At 38.1% G+C, this 21,294-nt stretch overlaps 1 protein-coding gene across 1 annotated transcript in view; it reads left to right on the top strand.

Moving 5' to 3' along the window:
* The window catches only part of cdc40 (cell division cycle 40 homolog (S. cerevisiae)), a 120,213-nt gene that overhangs the window by 72,889 nt on the left and 26,030 nt on the right, over positions 1–21,294 (top strand). Inside the window, exons 8-12 of the mRNA XM_073055902.1 lie at positions 5,668–5,742; positions 7,397–7,442; positions 9,264–9,365; positions 12,907–13,022; positions 14,890–15,023. Coding sequence (XP_072912003.1) covers positions 5,668–5,742; positions 7,397–7,442; positions 9,264–9,365; positions 12,907–13,022; positions 14,890–15,023 — 473 coding nt within the window. The remainder of the gene's footprint in view (positions 1–5,667; positions 5,743–7,396; positions 7,443–9,263; positions 9,366–12,906; positions 13,023–14,889; positions 15,024–21,294) is intronic.

Genomic DNA, 21,294 nt, shown 5'->3' on the forward strand with positions numbered 1-21,294 from the left:
TGAAGTCTCAACATTACATCCTTTCTTATATATTCTAGTCCTCTTGAAATGAATGCTAACATTGCATTGCCTTCCTCACCACAGACTTAACCTGCAAATTAACCGTTAGGGAATCCTACACAAGAACTCCCAAGTCTTTTTGCACCTTAGTTTTTTTTCTATTTTCTCTCCTTACCTTTCTTCTACCAAAGTGCACAATCATACCCTTCCCAACACTGGATTCCATCTGCCATTTCAATGACATATAACGTAAAATGAATCAGTCCCAACACAGACCCCTGTGGAACACCACGAGTCACTGGCAGCCAGTCAGAAAAGGCTCCCTTTATTCCCACTCTTTGCCTCCTGCCAGTCAGCCACTATGTTATCCATTCTAGAATATTTCCTGTGATACACGGGCTCATAGCTTGTTAAGCAGCCTCATGAAAATCTAAGTACACAACATCAGCTGATTCTCCTTTGTCTATCCTGCATGTTACTTCAAAGAATTCCAACAGATTTGTCAGGCAAGATTTTCCCTTGAGAAAACCATGCTGCCTACGGCCTATTTTATCATGTGCCTCCAAGTACCCTGAGACTTCATCCTTAATAATTGACTCCAACATCTTCCCAGCCACTGAGGTCAGACTAACTGGCCTATCATCTCCTTCCTTCTGCCTCTGTCTCTTCTTGAAGAGTGGCATGATATTTGCAACTGTCCAGTCTTCCGGAACCATGCCAGAGTATATTGATTCTTGAAAGATCATTACTACTGTCTCCACAATTTCTTCAGCTGCCTCCTTCGTAACTCTGGGGTGTACACCATCTGGTCCAGGTGACTGATCTACCTTCAGACCTTTCTGTCTAGTTATGGTGACCTCACACACTTCATGCCCCCTGACACCTGGAACTTCCACCATACTGTTAGTGTCTTCCACAGCGAAGACTGATGCAAAGTACTTATTCAGTTCATCGGCTATTTTGTGGTCCCCCATTACTACCTCTCCAGCACCGTTTTCCAGTGGTCCAGTATCTACTCTCACCTCTCTTTTTTACACTTTATGTATGTGAACTTCTCAACAGAAAATAATTTTCCAATGTGTTGTTCCAATTTAGTTTTGCAAGCCCCAATTGTTTCAGTTTCTGCCATGCTTACAGCAAGTGAGTTGTGGATGATAACTATCATGCATTTAAAATGAAACTTTCTTCTAGCTATTTCTTAGTAGAAACAGCTGCCCGATACTGTCTCTCACCCTATCATGATCTTGTTCACCTTTTAATCTTTACTCCAAAGAAATCAGCCCAGGCTTCTTCAGATTAATCTTTGCAATTGATTCTCCAACCTTGAAGTCAGTTCAGTAAATCTCTTCTGTACTCTTTCCAGAATCCTCACATTAACTTTTAATGCCACAATGAAAATTGGATGCTGTCTTCTATCTGTGTTTGAATCAATGTTTTATAAAAGTTCAATATGACACCTCTGTTTTTGTGCTCCAAGTCTATTTATGGAGCCAACATTTCAATTACTTTACGAACTTCCTTCTCAGAGTGTCATCGTGTTTTCAAAGATTTATGCACATTTACATGTAGTTTTGCCTGTTCCTGCACACTTCTCATATTTTAAATCATATTATTTAATTTATATTATTTCTTATTTTCCTTTCTGCCAAAATGTATCACTTCGCCCTTCTCTGCATTCATTCTTCTCTCCTACTTTGATATAATCTGCAAACTTGGAAATTTTACTCTAAGTATAAAGCCACACTAAATCCTTGGGAAGATTAGTGACTATCAGTGACTATTCCTGACTGAATTACAACATACCTTGAATTTCTTTTTGTGTGTCTTCATAGTCCTATTATTGTTTCAATTTGTTTACCAGCCTTTTAAGTGAGACTTTGTGAAATGCTTTCAAAAATTACCATAGATGATTGGCACTACGTTCTTTTCACCAGCTGCCTGTGATACCTTCTCAAAAATTGTGTCAGATTGCTCAAGCAATTTGTTTTTAACTAATCTAAGTCAGCTCTCCAAAACAGCTTCCCATTGCTGTTACACTGATTATCCTTTTATCATCCAAGCCTTTTTAATCAAAGATGACAGCATCCTTCTCTTTAGGAAGGTTTGGACCAATATGGCAAGCCCTCCTGAAGTCTTCATCCCTATTTCTCTCTGGAATGTCAAGTTTTCCCATCCAGTTTTAGTGGCTGTTTTATTTTAAACATGGCTAACCTTTCTAATATCACATTCCTCTCCCCCTGCAATTCTTTGCTCATACTACCAAAGATGTGCCAATATCTCAGTGTTCTGATATGTGCCAGTACTCAGTGTGTTCCAATCTTACCTCTGTGGCACTACAAAAATGGCCTTCTAGGCTCCAAATTTAGAAAAGACTTTTAAGTGTCCTGTCAATATTAGCAACCATTCTATAATTATCTCAATTTGCTTGTACTACTTTCCTTTTCATTTTCTACCTCTGCGTACTGTATTTATTCTGGCTCTCACTTGAATTATTCACCAAACAGTTCAGTGGTTTTGAGGAACCAGTTTTGTTCTACAGCCATGTAATTAGTAAAAGGGTAGTGCATAAAAGGTGTGGAACTTATTTAAAACAAATATGGATCATCATGGAACTTTTAAAATACTAAGTTAGTACTTTGCATCTGTTCATCTGGGAAGAGGATGTTTCCAAAGTAGAAGAAAAGAAGGGTTAGTTGAGTACAAGACGTATTTTTAAAAAACCCATAGAGGTACTATAAAAGTTGACTGAGCTATTAAGTCCTCAGGTTATTAAGTCCTCAAATTGCAACAAGCATTCTAGGATTTTGAAAGGCATGGGAAGAGATCGTGGGGGAACTGGCAAAAAACTTTCAAAGGTAAATTGTGTTTCATCATGTTTGGGTTGAATTGTTGTCTGATCTTGGCAATATACTTACAAAAATTTTGTGACCATATGAGGAGACATCATCAGTGCGCTGTTAATTGTGGTGTGCCCTCCGAATGCTTGGCCTTTATATACTTATCAATCTAAAAACAGTTAATAAGGCACACAGAATTCTGAACTTAATTGATTGAGACACACAGCATAAAAGCAGTAGGATTGTGCTGGGCCTTTACAAAACACAGATCTGACCTCAGCTAGAGTAATCAGATCATTTCTGATCACTACAATATATTCAGGGCATTATATTGGGCATCACAGGTGGTTCCTGTGGTGAGGGTCTACATTTACGATGGTAGATTAGCCAGGCTGATACTGTATACTTTAGCAAAGGGAAGACTGAGGGGAGATTTGATGGGTGTATATGTATAAAGTGGTGAGAGTCCGAGACAGAATGGGTAGTAGAAAGCAGTTCTCCATGTTGACTAGAGATCACGGGTATAAAATAAAAAGGAAGAGAATTAAGATTGGCATTAGGATATGTATGGTTGATATCTGGAATGTACTGCCTTCATTTGTGGAGAGTCATTTTCAGGAGGGAATTGAGAAAAAAGGAAGACTGTGGAGAGAAGGCTGGTGCAGATAGAGTGGGCTGATAGTAGCCTTCAGTGCTATAACCGTTCTGTAGTTCAATGTTTCTTTGAACCTCTACGAAAAGTGCAAGTTTCAAGACCTGCTTTTGATTGTTATTTTCCAGTTGCTCAGTCTATACAGTCAGTATATTAAGAAGAAATATTAAAGAGTGCCTCACCTGCACAAGTGGATATTTTTTACTTAACAGAAAATGATGAAAGCAGATCTGTAGAAAAGAATCTAGAGTTGACATTACAGATTGAAGATAGTTTATCAGAATAGGTGATTAAATCACCGTATGATTAACAGAAAGGAGCCATCTATACGGTTTTATTCTGTTAAAAGGTCACTGATCAGTAATGTTAACTATGCTTTCCTTGCTACAGATTCTGCTTGACTTGCTGAGTTTTACCATCACTCTCTGTTTTTATTTCAGCTTCCAGCATCTGCAAGATTTTTTAATTCTTAACTTTTTAAGCATCTGTTTGACAAATATTTGGCTATATTCCAATAAACTTTCTGTTGCTTCGATAATCGTAAACAAAATAGATGTTGGAGCTGTGTGTATGTGAAAGGGGCATTTGGTTCTTGAAGATGGTTAAAAAGAAAGCTATAACTGAGCCCTGAAACCTCACCTTGTTTAATATCAAATCTGATTTCTTCCTTTTAACTTTAAGTTTAAGCATGACATGTCTCTGAAGGAAAAAGATAGCTGCTTTACAGTGAGTTGTTTACTGCTACTTGCCTCTGTCGTAGTCAGAAAGCACGGCGAAGGGTGCCCTAAGTTTTGTCATTTGAGGGCCATGGTCCAATTTGAATAAAAAATCATCGTCTTAAGTTTATTATCGCACAGCGGGCAGACACAAACAATAATACAAACTAATGCTGCATCTGACTGCAGTTTCTTGAGAGCATAAGGCAGATCTTGAAAGGACATTCCCACTCACTGCCAGTGCCCTCAGTTCTTCCAGATCCTACTTCTCCCATTCAGCAATCCCTCTCCCCTTTGCTGTCATGTTCCTTTCTTTGTCTCCCCTTCCCTCTGCAATCCTCTCCCCCCCAAAAAAGTCTAATACAGCTGTGTAACTCCTTGGAGTCCTGTGCTATGCAGTACTGGAGGAGTTTTGCCCTTCAACAGGCCAGGCAAAGAACTGATGTGATCCAGTGTTTTGGTATCAATGTAAATTTACATCAGTTATAACTGGTGTAGCTATATAGAAAGAAATGAAAGTGCGTATATGCATATTAAAGGAAAGGGAAGTTTATTTCTATTTAAGATAAACCGAGGATAAAGTAACAGGGTAGGATTGAGACCAGGTTTACTGCATTGAATGAATGTGTCAAATTGGCAAACACTGGATCCAATCTTACTATCTGGTAAATTGCTTGTCATTTAAGTGTCTTTGAGCTGGAGGTTATCAGGCTATCATAAAGGATGTAAGAAGAAAGTATATTCCCAGCTGATGTTTTACCTGATTTAAAGTTCAATCTTTTCAACATGCTGAATTTGTAGTGTGTTGGTATTACGACAGTATCTACATCAAACTTCCATTCCAGGTTTCAATTTGATCTGAGCAACACACCCAAAATGCTGGAGGAACTCAGTTTGATCTGTACTGTTAAATAAGATATTTAATCCATGAGCTATTATAAAATGCATCTGTTCACACTATGAAAATGCACAAAATATCACTTTACAAATAAGGCACTGTAATAATTCAGTGACCTGGTCTCCCATTTCTCTCTGCTGTTCAGTGATCATGCAGAAATTGTCATTATTTATGGCAATATCTCTTTCAAAAGAAACTGTCTCAGGGTAAATTGCTGATTGATATATTGTCTCCCTTTGTTCTTTAGTCATAGAGGTAGATATTTGGTAATTTTACATTAAACAGAACTGACATACATCACTGAACCTGCACAAAACGCAAAGGGGTTTGTGGGACACGATAAGGGTCTTACACTCTGGACTAGCCTAGACTCGCAGACTAGAATCAACCAATCACTTCACCAAACTGTTTGAGCCGGAGTTGCAACATTGGCATCTGCTGACAAATTTGCCCTATCATTTCCCTACAATACAGAATAAAATTAATTTCAACAATATTTACAGTTGTATTAAATGTATTCTTGTTTTTGCAACTAAAGTAATTTTTTGATCCATTATGTTTTAGGGCGTCAGTGCTATTCGACTATTTCCAACATCTGGTCACCTGCTTTTGTCCTGTTCCATGGACTGTAAAATCAAGGTAAAGGTTTCTTGTGCAGCTTCACACTTCCTAATGTTGCTTATATAGTACCAAGTATATGAGTATGAAGATTAATGTTTAGAGGTGAATGGATGCAGAAAAAACACCATAATGTAATGATGGGTTTTACTAGCATCCTTGGACCATTATTATCAAGCTTAAATATTTTATTATCTGAAAACCAAAATAAATATATTTTCATTTCAACTGGATCCACATTTATATGGTTTGCCTGTGACCTATTGAATGATTAAATTCTGGTCCATTCTTGTCTGTGGAAATCTCTTGTTATCAAATCTATTACTTCATATTTACATCAAACATAGAACAGCACAGTGCAATACAGGCCCTTTGACCCAAAATGTAGTTTAACCTACTCTAAGGTCAATCTAACCCTTCCCTCTCATATAGCCCTCCATTTTACTTTCAGCCATTTGCCTAGGTTCCTAATGTACTGTATTTGCTCTATCACCACTCCTAACAGCGCATCCACACACCTACCACTCTCTGTAAGAAAACCGACTTCTGCATTCTTCCCCCCACCCCCATACTTTTCCTCCAAACACCTTTTAATTATGCCCCCTTGCATTAACAGTTTGTGCCTGGAATAAAGGCAGTGGTTGTCCACTTGATCTATGCCTCTTGTCATCTTGTACACCTCTGTCAAGTCACCTCTCATCCTCCTCTCCAAAGAAAAAAAGCCATAGATCATTCCACTTATCCTAATATCCTAAGGAGTGTATCCTAATACAGACCTGTCATTTTACACAATAAACAGCTTCTTATCCAAGAAAAGTCTTAGGTTAAGCAGATCATTAGCAGAAATTTCTTGCATCCACGTTTAATTGCTCTGATTAAAGAATCAGTTTATTAAACAGTTCACAAAATGGTGGCTGCAAGGATAGTCTCACGAAATGACTTGCCTCCATTCCTGTACACTGATTGTAGTTCTTTCTGGCCAACAACTATCTGCCTACCTTATAGTTGTGGATGTTGTATAGCCCCTGGAGATCAGAAGAGAGATTCACAGTGAAGAGTATCCAGATTGGTTGCATCACAGCCTGGTATGGGAGCACCAATGTGCAAAAAAGGAAAAGCCAACAAAAAGTAGTGGACAGAGCCCTGTCCATCACTGAACAAGCCCCTCCCACCACAAGCAGCGTCCTTCACTGAGGACACCCACCATCTAGGCCATGCTCTCTTCTTGCTGCTGCCATCAGGAAGGAGGTGCAGGGGCCTTGGGTCCTAGACCACCAGGTTCAGTAACATTCATTACCCTTCAGCCATCAGGCTAAAGAACCAACATGGATTTCACTCACCTCAGCTCTGAACTAATTCCCCAACCTTTGGACTCACTTTCAAGGACTCTATAACTAATGTTCTCAGTATTATTTATTTACTTTTTTTTAAATTACTTTTTTGTATTTGCAGCTTGTCACCCTTTGCACATTGGTTGTTTGTTGGTCTTTGTGTGTAGTTGTCTTTTCATTTCTTCTATTGTATTCCTTTGGTCTACTGCCAACGCCTGCAAGGAAATGAATCTCGGTAGTATATAGTGACATATGTTTACTTTAACAATAAATATTCTTTGAACTTTGGTCTTTAAAAAATGTGACATATCCTTTACATCTTATATTAAATGTTTTGATTGCAGCTTTGGGAAGTTTACAATGACCGCAGATGTATTCGAACGTTCATTGGTAAGTAGAATTCTGTTCTGCTAGATCAGGACAAGCATCTGGAAAAGATTAGATATTCAAGTACATTGGCTATCAGATACGGGCAGGCAATCTTAGATCATTTCTAAGATTTAAAATTTTTTTTGATTATTTCTGTCTTATTTTCATTAATAATTATAAATCACAGTAGTGGTATTCCTCAACCTGATAATTTTCTCAACTAACTTCAAGATTGTTGACTTGTATATTCTTTACTGTGTGTGTGCGTGTGTGGAGGTTATCACCTCTGTCTGTAAGATCATAGGTTCTCGTCTTCACATTCACTGCCTGCTTCTTGATGGGATATGGTCATGGGATGACCAAAGACAAGTACAGAATATAAATAGCTTGTTCAAGGGCTTTATTCTTAGGCACATTTTATTTTAATGGTCAGACTATAGAGTTTTAGAGGTAACCTGGAAAATGTGAAAACTACATTTTGCATTGTGAATTTTTATTTTTCTGACGATATATAACAGCAACCTGTTTGAAGGCTTGACACCTTGTGTGTTTGTTTATTATAATTAGTTTAAGTATTATTTTTGAAAAGTACATTGATATTTTTAAATAGGATTTTACACAAGCAGCTCCCATATTTGTACACTTTATGCATTGCTGTTAAAGTGAATGATATCCTTAGTGTGTGAATTTCTTTTGAAAATTAGAGATTATGATTTGTTTTTCATCACATCGTGGGAGTTGACATTCAGTTATTTCAAATTAAATATGCATTATATTTGGTCAAACATAATTTTTATGATGTAATCTAACAATAAAAATATAAATGGCCCTGATTTTGTAGTGGTAACAATGGGCAAGTAGCAGCATTTGGAATAATCTCTCTATGAATGTGATAGTGTTTCAGGATTTCACAAATACACAGTTTATGAAATTGTGCTGTCTGGATTTAGAACATCACCACAGACTTCATTGTTTTCAGCCTTCTCCACTGTAATCAAGCAAAATAAATATAAATAAACAAAAATCTGGGTCGCTGAAGTAGCTTCATAAAGCTGGATGTCTCTGTGCTGCACCTAAATAAGAGAAATGTAACTGAAAATTAATTAAGTTTAATAATATTTAATAGAGTTTCGTAAGTCAATTTTTTAATAATTAGCATATGATGACACTCAACCAGATTAATGGGTCATTTTTGTTATATAGATTTGTTTTACTCCATAACGTACAGTTTTTGTCCATTATTTTATTCCCAAAATTTAATTTGCCTTTTATATGTATATTTATTAGTCTCTACACAAGTTTAGATTACTTTTATATCAAAACCTTTCTAAGTGCTAATGAAAAATATTGAAATAAACCATCAGAAGCATTATTTGGCAGGAATTAAGGAAATCTAGCTTGGTTCAATATAATACATACAGGTTAAAGGTATGTTTTGAACATTAAATGATGTATTAAACTTCTGAAATAATTTCACAGAGCAAACTTACCTTAAGACTCTTGCAACACATATGTACCATGTACTGTTTTGTAATACAGCTGAATCTCATCACTACTAAAACTGAAATTATCCCTGCCTTGATAACCTGCCCTTTTACTGTCAGTTTTCTTTTGTAATTTCCTTATTATTGTTCCATGTATTTTATCCTCAGATTTCTTAGGGCTGATGGTGTGCTACTCTATAGATGACTGGTGATAGGTGTCTTATTATGGCAGAAGCTTGTTTTGTACACTGAAGTTTAGGTAGAGTAAAGCTCCAGTATAAATGAAGCCAAGAAGCATTTATAAGCTATCATATGATTGGTGTTCATAAACTTTCTTCCTCATTATCTCTGTCTTAAGGTCATAGTAAAGCTGTGCGAGATATCTGTTTCAATAATGATGGCAAGCAGTTCCTCAGTGCTGCTTATGACCGCTACCTTAAACTCTGGGATTCCGAGACAGGTGCGTAAAAAAAAAAAAAAAATGTTATCTGTAGCAATTAATAATCTCAAATAGCTCATAAACTATCCCATTTCATATAATTCCTATTTTAACATAGTAAATGCCAATAACTGAAAGTTCTTTATGCTGTCTTCATAAATTAATTTAACATGTCCTAATATCACATATTTAACATGCCCTAATGTCACTTGATTGTGACTTGATAGTTTGTTGATTTGAATGTAGATGTAAAATCTATAGTTATAACTAATTTTCTTTTCCTCGACTTTCCAAAATCTTTATCTTTCCATTACTGCCTTCGTTTGGAAAGTTTATCATTTTTATGATTTTTGAATTCTCTCTGCTTATAAAATAGTCTACACTTTTATTCCTTCTACCAAATTGCATGACCATACACTTCCCTACACTGTATTCCATCTGCCACTTCTTTGCCCATTCTCCTAATCTGTCTAAGTCCTTCTGCAGACACCCTGCTTTCTCAACACGGCGTGCCCCTCCACCTATCTTCGTATTGTGCACAAACTTGACCACAACCCATTAATTCCATCATCTAAATCACTGACGTATAATGTAAAGAGACCATGCGGTACACCAGTAATCACCAGAAAAGGCCCCCTTTATTCCCACTCTTTGTCCCCTTAATGAAGCTGTACTGATTTTGGCCTATTTTATCATGTGCCTTCAAGTACTTCAAAACCTCATCCTTAATAATGAACTCCAACATCTTCCAAACCACTGAAGTCAGACTAACTGGCCTGTAATTTCCTATCTTCTGCCTCCCTCCCTTCTTAAAGAGTGGAGTGTCATATGCAATTTTCCAGTCCTCCGGAGTCATTCCAGAATCTAGTGATTCTTAAAGGATCAAAACTGAAAGGTTCATTTATTATCGAAGATTACAACTCTGACGTTCTTCTTATCCAGATAGCCACAAAACCAAAAAAGAAAAGAAGAGCACAATGATCATCAAACTCTAAATCCTCCCCCTCCTACACAAAGAAACAAACAAAACAGAACAGGCACATCTACCCCAAAACCCCCTCCCTCACACAAGAAAAACAAGAAAGATCTGGTGAAAAACACAGAATATAAAAAATCTATAAGACTGTTTTTTTAAAAAAAAATTGCTATTGTCCATATTCCAAGACCATGACCATATCCATATCCAAAATGCAGAAAACCGGGTAACATTCTTCGGGCACAACGGCAGGCCACACAGTCTTCCCTCTCCAGCAGCAGAACAATCCCACTAGCGATCGAAAGGCAGGCCCCAGGCGCTCATCCTCAGTATTCGCCTCAATATTTCAATCTCCCTTATTGCTTTAATCAGACAATGGAAGCTTTAAGTTGCTTTAATCGTTACTAATGCCTACACAATCTTTTCAGCTACCTCTTAGAACCCTGGGGTGTAGTCACATCTGCTCCAGGTGACTTACTGACCTTAAGACTTTTCAGCTTCACAGCAGTTTGTCTGTCATTTCTTTGTCCCCATTACTACATGTCTACTGTCATTTTCCAGCTGTCCAATATCCACTCTAGCCTGTCTTACTCTTTATATATCTGAAAGTCTTTTGGTATCCTCTTTTATTTTATTGGCAATCTTTCCTTCATATTTCATCTTTTCCCTCTTAATGGCTATTTTAATTACCTTCTGTTGGTTTTTAAAAGCTTCCCAATCCTCTAACTTCCCATTAACTTTGTTATATTATGCACCCTCTTTTATGCCCTTATGCTGTCTCTGACAGCCATGGTTGCTTCATCCTCCCTTTAGAATACTCTTCATCTTTGGGACGTATTTATCCTGCACCTTCCAAATTGCCCCCAGAAGCCCTACACATTGCTGTTCTGCCATCAACTCTGTTAGTGCCTCCTTCCAATCAACTTGGGCCAGCTCCTCTCTTGTGCCTCTGTAATTCCCCTTTTTCCATTGTAATAATGATACATCTGACTTTATCTTCTTTCTCTCAAACTGAGGGGTGAATTCTATCATTTTATGATCACAGTCTCCTAAGGATTCTTTTTCCTTAAGCTGCCAATTTAAATTTGGTTCATACTACAAAATCCAATCCAGAATAGCCTTTCCCTAGTGGGTTCAACCACAAGATGCGCTAGAAAGCCGTCTTGCAGGCATTCCGTCTTGGGATCCAGCATCAACTTTATTTTTCCAATCTTCCTGCATATTGAACTGATTGTGGACTTCAGAAAGGGTGAAACAAAGGAACACACACCAATCTTCATAGAAGGATCAGAAGTGGAAAGAATAAACAATTTCAAGTTCCTAGGTGTCATTATCTCTGAGGATATATCCTAGGTCCAACATATCAATGCAGCTACAAAGAAGGCACATTTATATTTCTTTAGGAGTTTGAAGAGATTTGGTATGTCACCAAAGACACTGGCAAATTTATACTGATGAACTGTGGAGAGCATTCTAACAGGCTGCATTAACTTATGGTATGGGGGACAGCGGGGTCCACTGCACGGGATAGAAATAAGCTGCAGAGAATAGTAAACTTAGCACCATCATGGGCATTTGCCTCCGTAGTATCCAGGACATCTTCAAGGAGCGATGCCTTGAAGCCTTGAACCCACAAAGGTGGCATCTATCATTAAGGACCCCCATCACCTAGGATGTGCCTTGTTCTCATTGGTACCATCAAGAAGAAGGTAGAGAAGGCATACGTTCAATGATTCGGGAACTGCTTATTTCCCTCTGCCATCCTCTTTCTGAGTGGACATTGAACCCATGAACATGATCTTACTAGTTTTTACTTTTATTTTTGCATTACTTAGATATATATTAATTTACTATAGTTCACGGTTTTTTTCCTATTATTATTGCATTGTAGTGCTACCACAAAGACAACAAGTTTCATGATATCTGCTGGTGGTATTAAACCTGATTCTGCTTCTAATTCTAATATTGAAATCCCCCATGACTATCATAATGTTGCCTTATTTATAAACACAAGAGATCCTAGAGACGCTGGAAATCCAAAGTAACACACACAAAACGCTGGAGGATCTCGGCAGGTCAGGCAGCATTTATGGAAATGATGAAACAGTTCACATTTGAAGCCAAGACCCTTCTTCAGGGCTGGAAAGGAAGGGGGAAGGCACCAGAATAAAAAGGTGGGGAGAGGGGAAGGAGGATAACTAGAAGGTGATAGGTAGCGCCAGGTGGGTGGAAAAGGTAAAGGGCTGGAGAGGAAGGAATCTGACAGGAGAGTGGACCATGGGAGAAAGGAAAGAAGAAGGGAAATCTGCAGATGCTGGAATTTCAAGCAACACACACAAAATGCTGGTGGAACTTTCTGTATGAATCTATCCCATCATTACATTTCTCTTGGTAATCCCCAAATTTAATCTTGTCAAATTATTTCAAAATCATCATTCTGTGATAAATTAAGTGGAGGATTTTACTAATATATATGATTCTTATATGATGAATTGTACACAAATGTCGCAGAAGATATTCTTTATGTTTACTATATAATCTTATGTACATCATTGACCTTTTCATCCTTTTTATCTTTGCTATCAGGGAAATGTATTGCCAGGTTTTCTAATCGAAAGGTCCCATACTGTGTTAAGTTTAATCCTGATGAAGATAAGCAGCATCTGTTTGTGGCTGGAATGTCAGACAAGAAAATTGTCCAGGTGAGAATGCCTGTGATCCACTGTCCCTATTTTCCATTCCACTGCATTATTGATGACTTATAATTATTGCTTCAATCCACATCCTATTTACACCATTGGAAGAAGTAGCTTGGGTTATAATTGCCTCAATATTTTATTCAGTTATATCATGAGGACTTCCAAATTTCAAAATTGAGTGCAGTACCAAGTGAAGTGAAATAATGCAAAAAGAGTATGGTATAAATATCAGTGATTACTATTCCAGCTTCCTAACAATCTCTAAAGCATAACTCTCTCCCAACTCCCTTCTCTCCCCTCTCTCCTCTCCCCTCGCTCCTCTTCTCTCCCCCCCCCCCCCTCATTACCCCACCCCCTCTCCCTCACCCCACTACCACCACCGGCTATGACCATGGACATATCTGCTTTCCTGTGCATGTCCAGCACTGCGCAGTGCATGAAGAAAGTATGGTGCATGTGTAAGTCTGATTCACTTACACACAGTACACTGGATTATTTCAAACACAGGTCCTTGAACAAAATGGTTATTGGTGCACTGAAAATTGGCTATTTAATAGGGCATTCCAGAAGGAGAAATACTGGATCACAGTGCAAGTTGAAACTCTACTTCAGCATTCTGTGGTCCAGCAACTCTCATGATCCAGTATATTTTGTATCTCCAGTACAGATCAATACTTTTCTAATTGCTAATTCTAATGAAAATCTAAAATTAACCAAGAACCGTGCAACTTTGTGGCTAATTATCCAACTGATGCATATTTTGCAATCTCAGCTGACAGTGATTCTGTGACGTGGAATTTTTGAGTTACAGACAGTTCTGTCAATCTTTACCTAGCGAGGGAATGACCGCACTTGGACAGAATGGTTCACCTGCTCAGAGGAAGATGAACAGGAGCAATTCCTGTGATCCAGAATTTAAACCTGCATTTTATTCTTACGTTAACCTTTTTCTTTTGTATATGATAACAGTTGGATTGAAGGAATTTTCTGACATGTTACTCATCAGTTGATTTCCCCAGTAGAAATAGCTGTAAATAAAATTCTGTTCCCTACAACTGAGTGCCAGTTTTTAGCATACTCTGTGCAACATTTAAGTAGCAAAACTTGTTTTTGTTTCTGAATAGAATTCAGGAGGTTAATGGCCTACAGCCATACTCCTCTTCACTTGAATTTGCCAGAGGAGACAGTTCTCTTAAATGGAAGATGTGTTTGTGAGTGCACACACATCAATCTTAAAGGGTCATAGTCCGAAATTAAGGGATAGGTCTCCTAGGACGGAAATAGAAACAACTTTTTTTACGCAGAGGATAGTGAATCTTTGAAATTCTCTGCTCCAGAGATCTGTAGAGCCATTCCCATTGGTAGCATTCAAAATAAACCTGGATATTCAAGGTTTGAAAGATAAGTAGTTGGACAGTAAAATAATGTTTGGGAAAGAAGATCAGGAATGATTGCACTGTTCTGGCAGGCTTAAAGGAACAATTGTCTATTGTTCTTGTTTTTTATGTTCTTTTATTACATCATTCAAGGAACAGGTCATATGTTTGGATCCAGTAACCTGACAAATATATTTTTATAAGCTTACATCATTCTCAGTTCAGCAAAATGTACTCCTTGTTGAAAAGTGGAAAAAGGAAAAAAAAAAGATTTATCTAAAGTAATTAAATATGAAGTTATTTATACTAGGGGATAATCTAGTTACCAGAGAACTTCAATGAACCCAAGAACATCTGTGTAGAAAAACACATGAATAAATATTTAATTCTTTAAAAATATTTGTAATTGAGTGGAAACATTTGCATTAACTCAAAAAGAAATGTCTTTTTCACTCTTAAAATAGTCAATGTAAAGAATCGAGTTTTTTTTCTAGTGGGACATTCGATCTGAAGAGATTGTGCAGGAGTATGACAGGCATCTAGGAGCTGTTAACACAATCACATTTGTGGATGAAAACAGGCGATTTGTGAGTACATCTGATGACAAGAGCCTCCGAGTCTGGGAATGGTAAGTTTCTTTAATGCTGTGAAGGAGAGAGTTGACATTCATTTTCTGTCATTGCATGTATGGGTGTGAGAGAGAAAGTCCTGACAGAAATAATATTCCAAGAAACAATATCCATTTCCATTGTGGAATTCACTTCACTTGATGCTCCATTAGACTATACTCTAATCCACGTAAATACTGGAGTTATTTTTACCAAAGTGTCAAATGTCCTTATATATTTATAACATCATTTCTGTTCCAGAAGTTTACTGGCTTTTTGTGGCAAATATTCTTCTGAAGCTGAATAAAATTTTCTTTATATATCTAGAAGCAGCTTGAATAATTAGCAGTTGGAATTGGTCATGAATACTGAATAGAATGGTGAACGGGTAATACAGTCTAATGGTGTTGAACAGGAGTTTAGTTTTATAAGTTTTCTTCAAAATTATTATTATAAAAATCCTGATTTGCCAATGTCATGGCTATTTATCAGATTATTTGTAAGTGTGGTAGCGTGTCGCCGATAAAAGTAAAATTCACATCAATCTAGCTATTGTTCTGCATCAGGCCATAAATAGAAAATAAATTGAAGCATTGCAGAAAATAAATGCAGTAGATGAATCTGGATTCTGATGATAAAAGTAACATCAAATGTGAACTGCCTTCTCTATTTCTTTTTGCCTTTAATTTAATTTTTTTAATTTTTCTTAACTGATTTTACTTATGGCATATGCTGATGCTTGAGCACCTTGTCCCTTCCTGCTCAATTCTGGCTGCTATTGCCCTCCTTAATACTCCGTCATTTAATCTTCAAAGTTCTTTTTCCTTCCTGATTCCAGCCTCAGCCTCTCCCAATTGGCATGTTTTTCAGAAAGGACTCTAAAATCTCATCAACACCTAACTTCCTGCAGTTGTAGAATCTTAGAGCTTCAAAGTGTATCATAAACCAGGTATAAAATTAATACACATAAAATGCTGGAGGAACTCAGCAGGACAGGCAGCATCTATGGAAATTAATAAACAGTCAACATTTCAGGCTAAGACCCTTCTTCAGGACTGGGAGGGGAGGGGAAGGAGGATTAGCGGTAAGCCGGGTGGGTGGGAAAGGTAAGAGGTTGGAGAATAAGGCATCTGATAAGAGAGGAGAATGGATGATGGGAGAAAGGGAATAAGGAGGCGCATCAGGGGAAAGTGATAGGCAGGTGAGGAGAAGAGGTAAGAGGCCAAAGTGGGGAAATACAAAAAGAAGGAAGGGAGAGGGGAAAAATAATAGAAGGAGAAATCAATATATTCCATCATGTTGGAGGCTACCTAGACAAAATATGAGGTGTCGTTCCTCCACCCTGAGAGAGGCCTTATCGATGCAAAAGAGGAAGCCATGGACTGACATGTCGGAATGGGAATGGGGTAGGAAGTGGTTGGTCTCTCGGTGTTCCACTTTTAGCAGATGGAGTGGACATGCTTGGCAAAGCAGGCCCCAGTTCATGATGGGCCTCACCAATGTAGAGGAGGCCATATCGGCAGCACGGTTACAATAGATTACCCCATCAGATTTGCAGGTGAAGTGTTGCCTTGCCTGGAAGAACTGTTTGGGCCTTGTGTGGAGGTGAGGGAGGAGGTGAACAGGCAGATGTAGTATTTCTGTGGTTTGTAGGGATATGCGCATGGTGGAAGTTTGGTGGGGAGGGACAGATGGACAAGGGGATCATGGGGACAGATGGACAAGGGGATCATGGAGGGAGTGATCCTTAGGAAAAGCAGAGAGTGGGGGGGGGGTAAATTTACGTTTGGTAATAGGAACCTGTTGAAGATGGCGGAAGTTGCGGAGAATGATGTGTTGGAAGCTGGGACTTGTAGAATGGTAGGTGAGGACAAGAGGAACTGTATCCCTGTTAAAGCGGTGGTAATATGGTGTGAACCCAATATACATGGAAATCTTTTTTTTTGGTATTACCTCATTTTATCTACTTTATCTATGTTCTCACTCAAATTTAACTGGACCCAGCCAGCTGAACCAGAAGAACAATCAGTATTTACTTATTAAGTCATAGTCCACTCAACTCATTGGGTCCTTTCAGTGCCATTCCTCTCCTGACCCAGCAACCTGTCCTCCCTCACATACCCATTAGCACTTCTTCGACTCTGCTAACCACTTATTGATATAATTTACTATTGTAACTTAATAAAAGGGTAGTTTATTCTCTAAATGGAGAGGAAATTCAAAAATCTGAGGCACAAAGCGACTTGGGAGTCCTTGTACAGGAATCCCGAAAGGTTAATTTGCTGGTAGAGTCAGTGGTGAGGAAGGCAAATGCAATGTTAGCATTCATTTCTAGAGGACTAGAATACAAAAGGAAGGATGTAATGTTGAGGCTTTATAAAGAACTGGAGCATTGTGAGCAGTTTTGGGCCCCCTATCTTAGAAAGGATGTGCTTGGCACTTGAGAGGATTGAAAGCAGTTTCACGAAAGTGATTCCAGGATTGAATGGCTTGTCACATGAAGATCGTTAGATGCCCCTGGGCTTGTGTTCACTCAAATTCAGAAGAATGAGGGTTGACTTAATTGAAACCTATCAAATGTTGAAAGGCCTCGATAGAGTGGGTGTGGAGAGAATGATTCGTAAGGTGGGAGAGTCTAGGACCAGAGGACGTAGCCTCAGAATAGAGGGGTGTCTTTTTAGAACGGAGATGAGGGCGAATTTGTTTAGCCAGATTGTGTTGAATCTGTGGAATTCGTTGCCACAGGTGACTGCTGAGGCCAAGTCTTTACATATATTTAAGGCAGAGATTGATAGATTCTTGATTGGTCAGGGCATGAATAGATATGGGGAGCGGGCAGGAGATTGGAGCTCTGAGGGAAAATGAATCAGCCATTATTAAATGGCAGAGCAACACCAATGGGCCAACTGGCCTAATTCTGCTCCTATATCTTATGGTCTTAACCTGCCAACATATCTTTGACATGCATCATGAAACCAGAGTATAGAACATAAGGACAGTACTGCTCAGGAATAGGTGTTTCAACCCTTGGTATTTGTGCTGACTATAACGTCAAATTAAACTAATCCCTTCCGTTTGTACATCATTCATATCCCTCAATTCCCTGTATGTTCACATGCCTGCAGAAGTGCCTCTTAAACCCTGCAATCATGTCTGTTTGCACCACTACCCTGTCATCATGTCCAAGGCATCTATCACTCTGTTTTGTAAAAAAAAATGCCAATGCATCTATTTAATCTTTTCTCCTCTCATCATTAAAGACCCTATCATTAACAGTATGCCTTCCCTTTACATTTGACTTCTCTAAGTGCAGCAGTTACACTTGCCCAGATTAAACTCCATCTGCCATTTCTCCACCCATGTCTACAACCAATATCTAATGCTATATTCTTTAGTAAACTTTATTTGCAGCTGCACCAATTTTTGTATCATTGGCAAACTTACTAATCAACTAGTCTACAAGTTCGTCCAAGTAACTTATATGTATCACAAACAACAAGGATCCCACCACTGATACCTTCAAAACACCACTGGTCACAGACCTCCAGTTAGAATAATACCTCTTCACCATCGCTGTATGATTTCTATGGCCAAGCTCATTTTAAATCAAATCTGTAGAACTCATGCATCTTAATCATCTGGATCATATGGGAGATCTTGTTAAATGCCTTACAAAAGTGCATGAAGACAACATCCACTGCCATACCCTCATCAATCATCTACATCACCTCAAAAAAAACTCATCAAAACTTACCTGTTGGAAATCCATTCAATCATAGGGAGAATGTGCAAACTACAGATTGGCAGCACTTGAACTCAGAATCAAACCCAAGTGACCATAGATTCCACTGCTGCCATAATGAGATTAGAAGTCTGATTTCTGAATTGTTATCCTTAAACTACAGGTTGCACCTCTGGCTGTTTAACCACTGCATTAGATCTAAGTTTTTTTTTCAATAGATGCAACAAATGACCAGAACTTCAATTGGTTAACCTTTTCATCATTGATTACTTTTGGAAAAAAAGCGCTGCTTAATTTAAGGAAGGGGTGAACCAAGTTTCAACATGATGTGCCATTCAATCAAATAGCATATTGTTCAGAACACTGTCCATTTATGAGGTACTGAAGAGACATTGGCACCATAAAATTGTACACCAGAAAATTGCAATTTTGTGGGAAGAATCATGTCTTCCATTTCTCCCAAGAACGGTTCCAATTAACTTTTGAAAATAATTAAGTTTTTTTTTAGTTTTATTAGTTTCATTTTTTTTAATTGTTTGTCTTCCTTTAATGTCAATATCAAGTGATATGGGAGGGCAGATAAATAGAAAAGAGAGAAATATAATAACGTCCTTGTTGAGTACTTCTGTATCTGGAATCTCTTTTCACTTGTTGCCTAATGGCAGCGAAGAGACAAACTATAAGGGGTATAAATAAGGTAGATAGCCAGGGTTGTTTTAATTTCTCAGTCCAAACGTCAGCTGTTTCTTTCCCTCCATGGATGCAGTGACCTGATGAGTTCCTCCAGTGTTTTGTGTGTGTCGCTCAGTCTTTTTTACTAGAGTGGGGGTGCTTAAGTCTAAGAGATCATGGACCTAAGTGTAAAGGAAGCCTGAGCACATTTTCATACCCCTTAACTATCAGGCTCCTAAACCTAGAGGGTAACTTTGGGGTTAACAAAAGGGTGATGGTCATATGACAATTATAATTACAGTGCTTAAATCAGATATAAACAGGTAATTGGATAAGAAAGCAGTAGAGAAATACAGGCCTAATGTGAGCAAATGCAATTAGATTGGCAACATGTTTGGCTTGGATGAGTTGGACCAAAGTGCCCACGACTGTAACATACAACTCAATGACTCTAAACCTAAATCGAAATAATTGACGGCATGTAATTAAAATAAGAAGTAATCTACAATAAATCTGTATTTTTGTAAACCAAAAGTATACATAAAACTATATGAACTATAAATACAAATTGTTTGCTTTTTGTGTGAAACATTGAGTTTGCTCAGGTGTCATTTCAATCTATGTCACTTGTAAACTTCACCTCTGGAAATTCTTTCCTAGTTTATTTAATGCATCTTAAATGTACAATTTGATAATGCTAATTAGTTTTCTATTAGGACTGGTCAATTGATACATATACCATAACATGAGTATCAAATTAGCTTAGTTTAACATAGAAACATAGAAAATAGGTGCAGGAGTAGGCCATTCGGCCCTTCGAGCCTGCACCGCCATTCAGTATGATCATGGCTGATCATCCAACTCAGAACCCTGTACCTGCTTTCTCTCCATACCCCCTGATCCCTTTAGCCACAAGGGCCATATCTAACTTCCTCTTAAATATAGCCAATGAACTGGCCTCAACTGTTTCCTGTGGCAGAGAATTCCACAGATTCACCACTCTCTGTGTGAAGAAGTTTTTCCTCATCTCGGTCCTAAAAGGCTTCCCCTTTATCCTCAAACTGTGACCCCCTCATTCTGGACTTCCCCAACATCGGAAACAATCTTCCTGCATCTAACCTGTCCAATCCCTTTAGAATTTTATACGTTTCAGTAAGATCCCCCCTCAATCTTCTAAATTCCAATGAGTATAAGTCTAGTCGATCCAGTCTTTCTTCATATGAAAGTCCTGCCATCCCAGGAATCAATCTGGTTAGTAATCAATTTGAACTGATTAGTTCTGTTTTATAGAATTACTATAATCAGAATTAATGGAAAATTGACATTTATAGTGGGGGAAAATCTTTCATTTTACTTTTATGTGTTTAGTTAATGAATATGTTTGTGGAAAATAACTTTCATTAATTAAATGTTATGCAAAACAATTTGAATGCTTCCCTGAGGCTCTCAAATTTCACAAATACTGTTCCATTGTTTTTTCAAGTATTTGGGATAGAGTTTGGAAGACATCTTTCCAGTATTTTTCCAAACTAGGGCATGTCCAGTACATATGGATAAGGGAAGCCTCACCCCTTTTGCACTTGTCACAACAGGGATTAACATCTGGGTAAATGCGAGATAATTTAGCCTGGGGAATATTCTGTCAGGCCCAGGGACTTATCCATCCTAATGTATTTTAACAACTCCAACACCTCCTCTCCCTTAATATCAACATGCTTCAGAACATCAACCTCACTCATATTGTTCTCACCGTCATCAAGTTCCCTCTCATTGGTGAATACCGAAGAGAAGTATTCATTGAGGACCTCTCTCACTTCCACAGGCTCCAGGCACATCTTCCCACCTTTATTGGTCCTATCTTCACTCCTGTCAACCTT

Source organism: Hemitrygon akajei, chromosome 9 (assembly GCF_048418815.1).
Source record: "Hemitrygon akajei chromosome 9, sHemAka1.3, whole genome shotgun sequence".
In the NCBI taxonomy this organism is placed as follows: Eukaryota; Metazoa; Chordata; class Chondrichthyes; order Myliobatiformes; family Dasyatidae; genus Hemitrygon; species Hemitrygon akajei.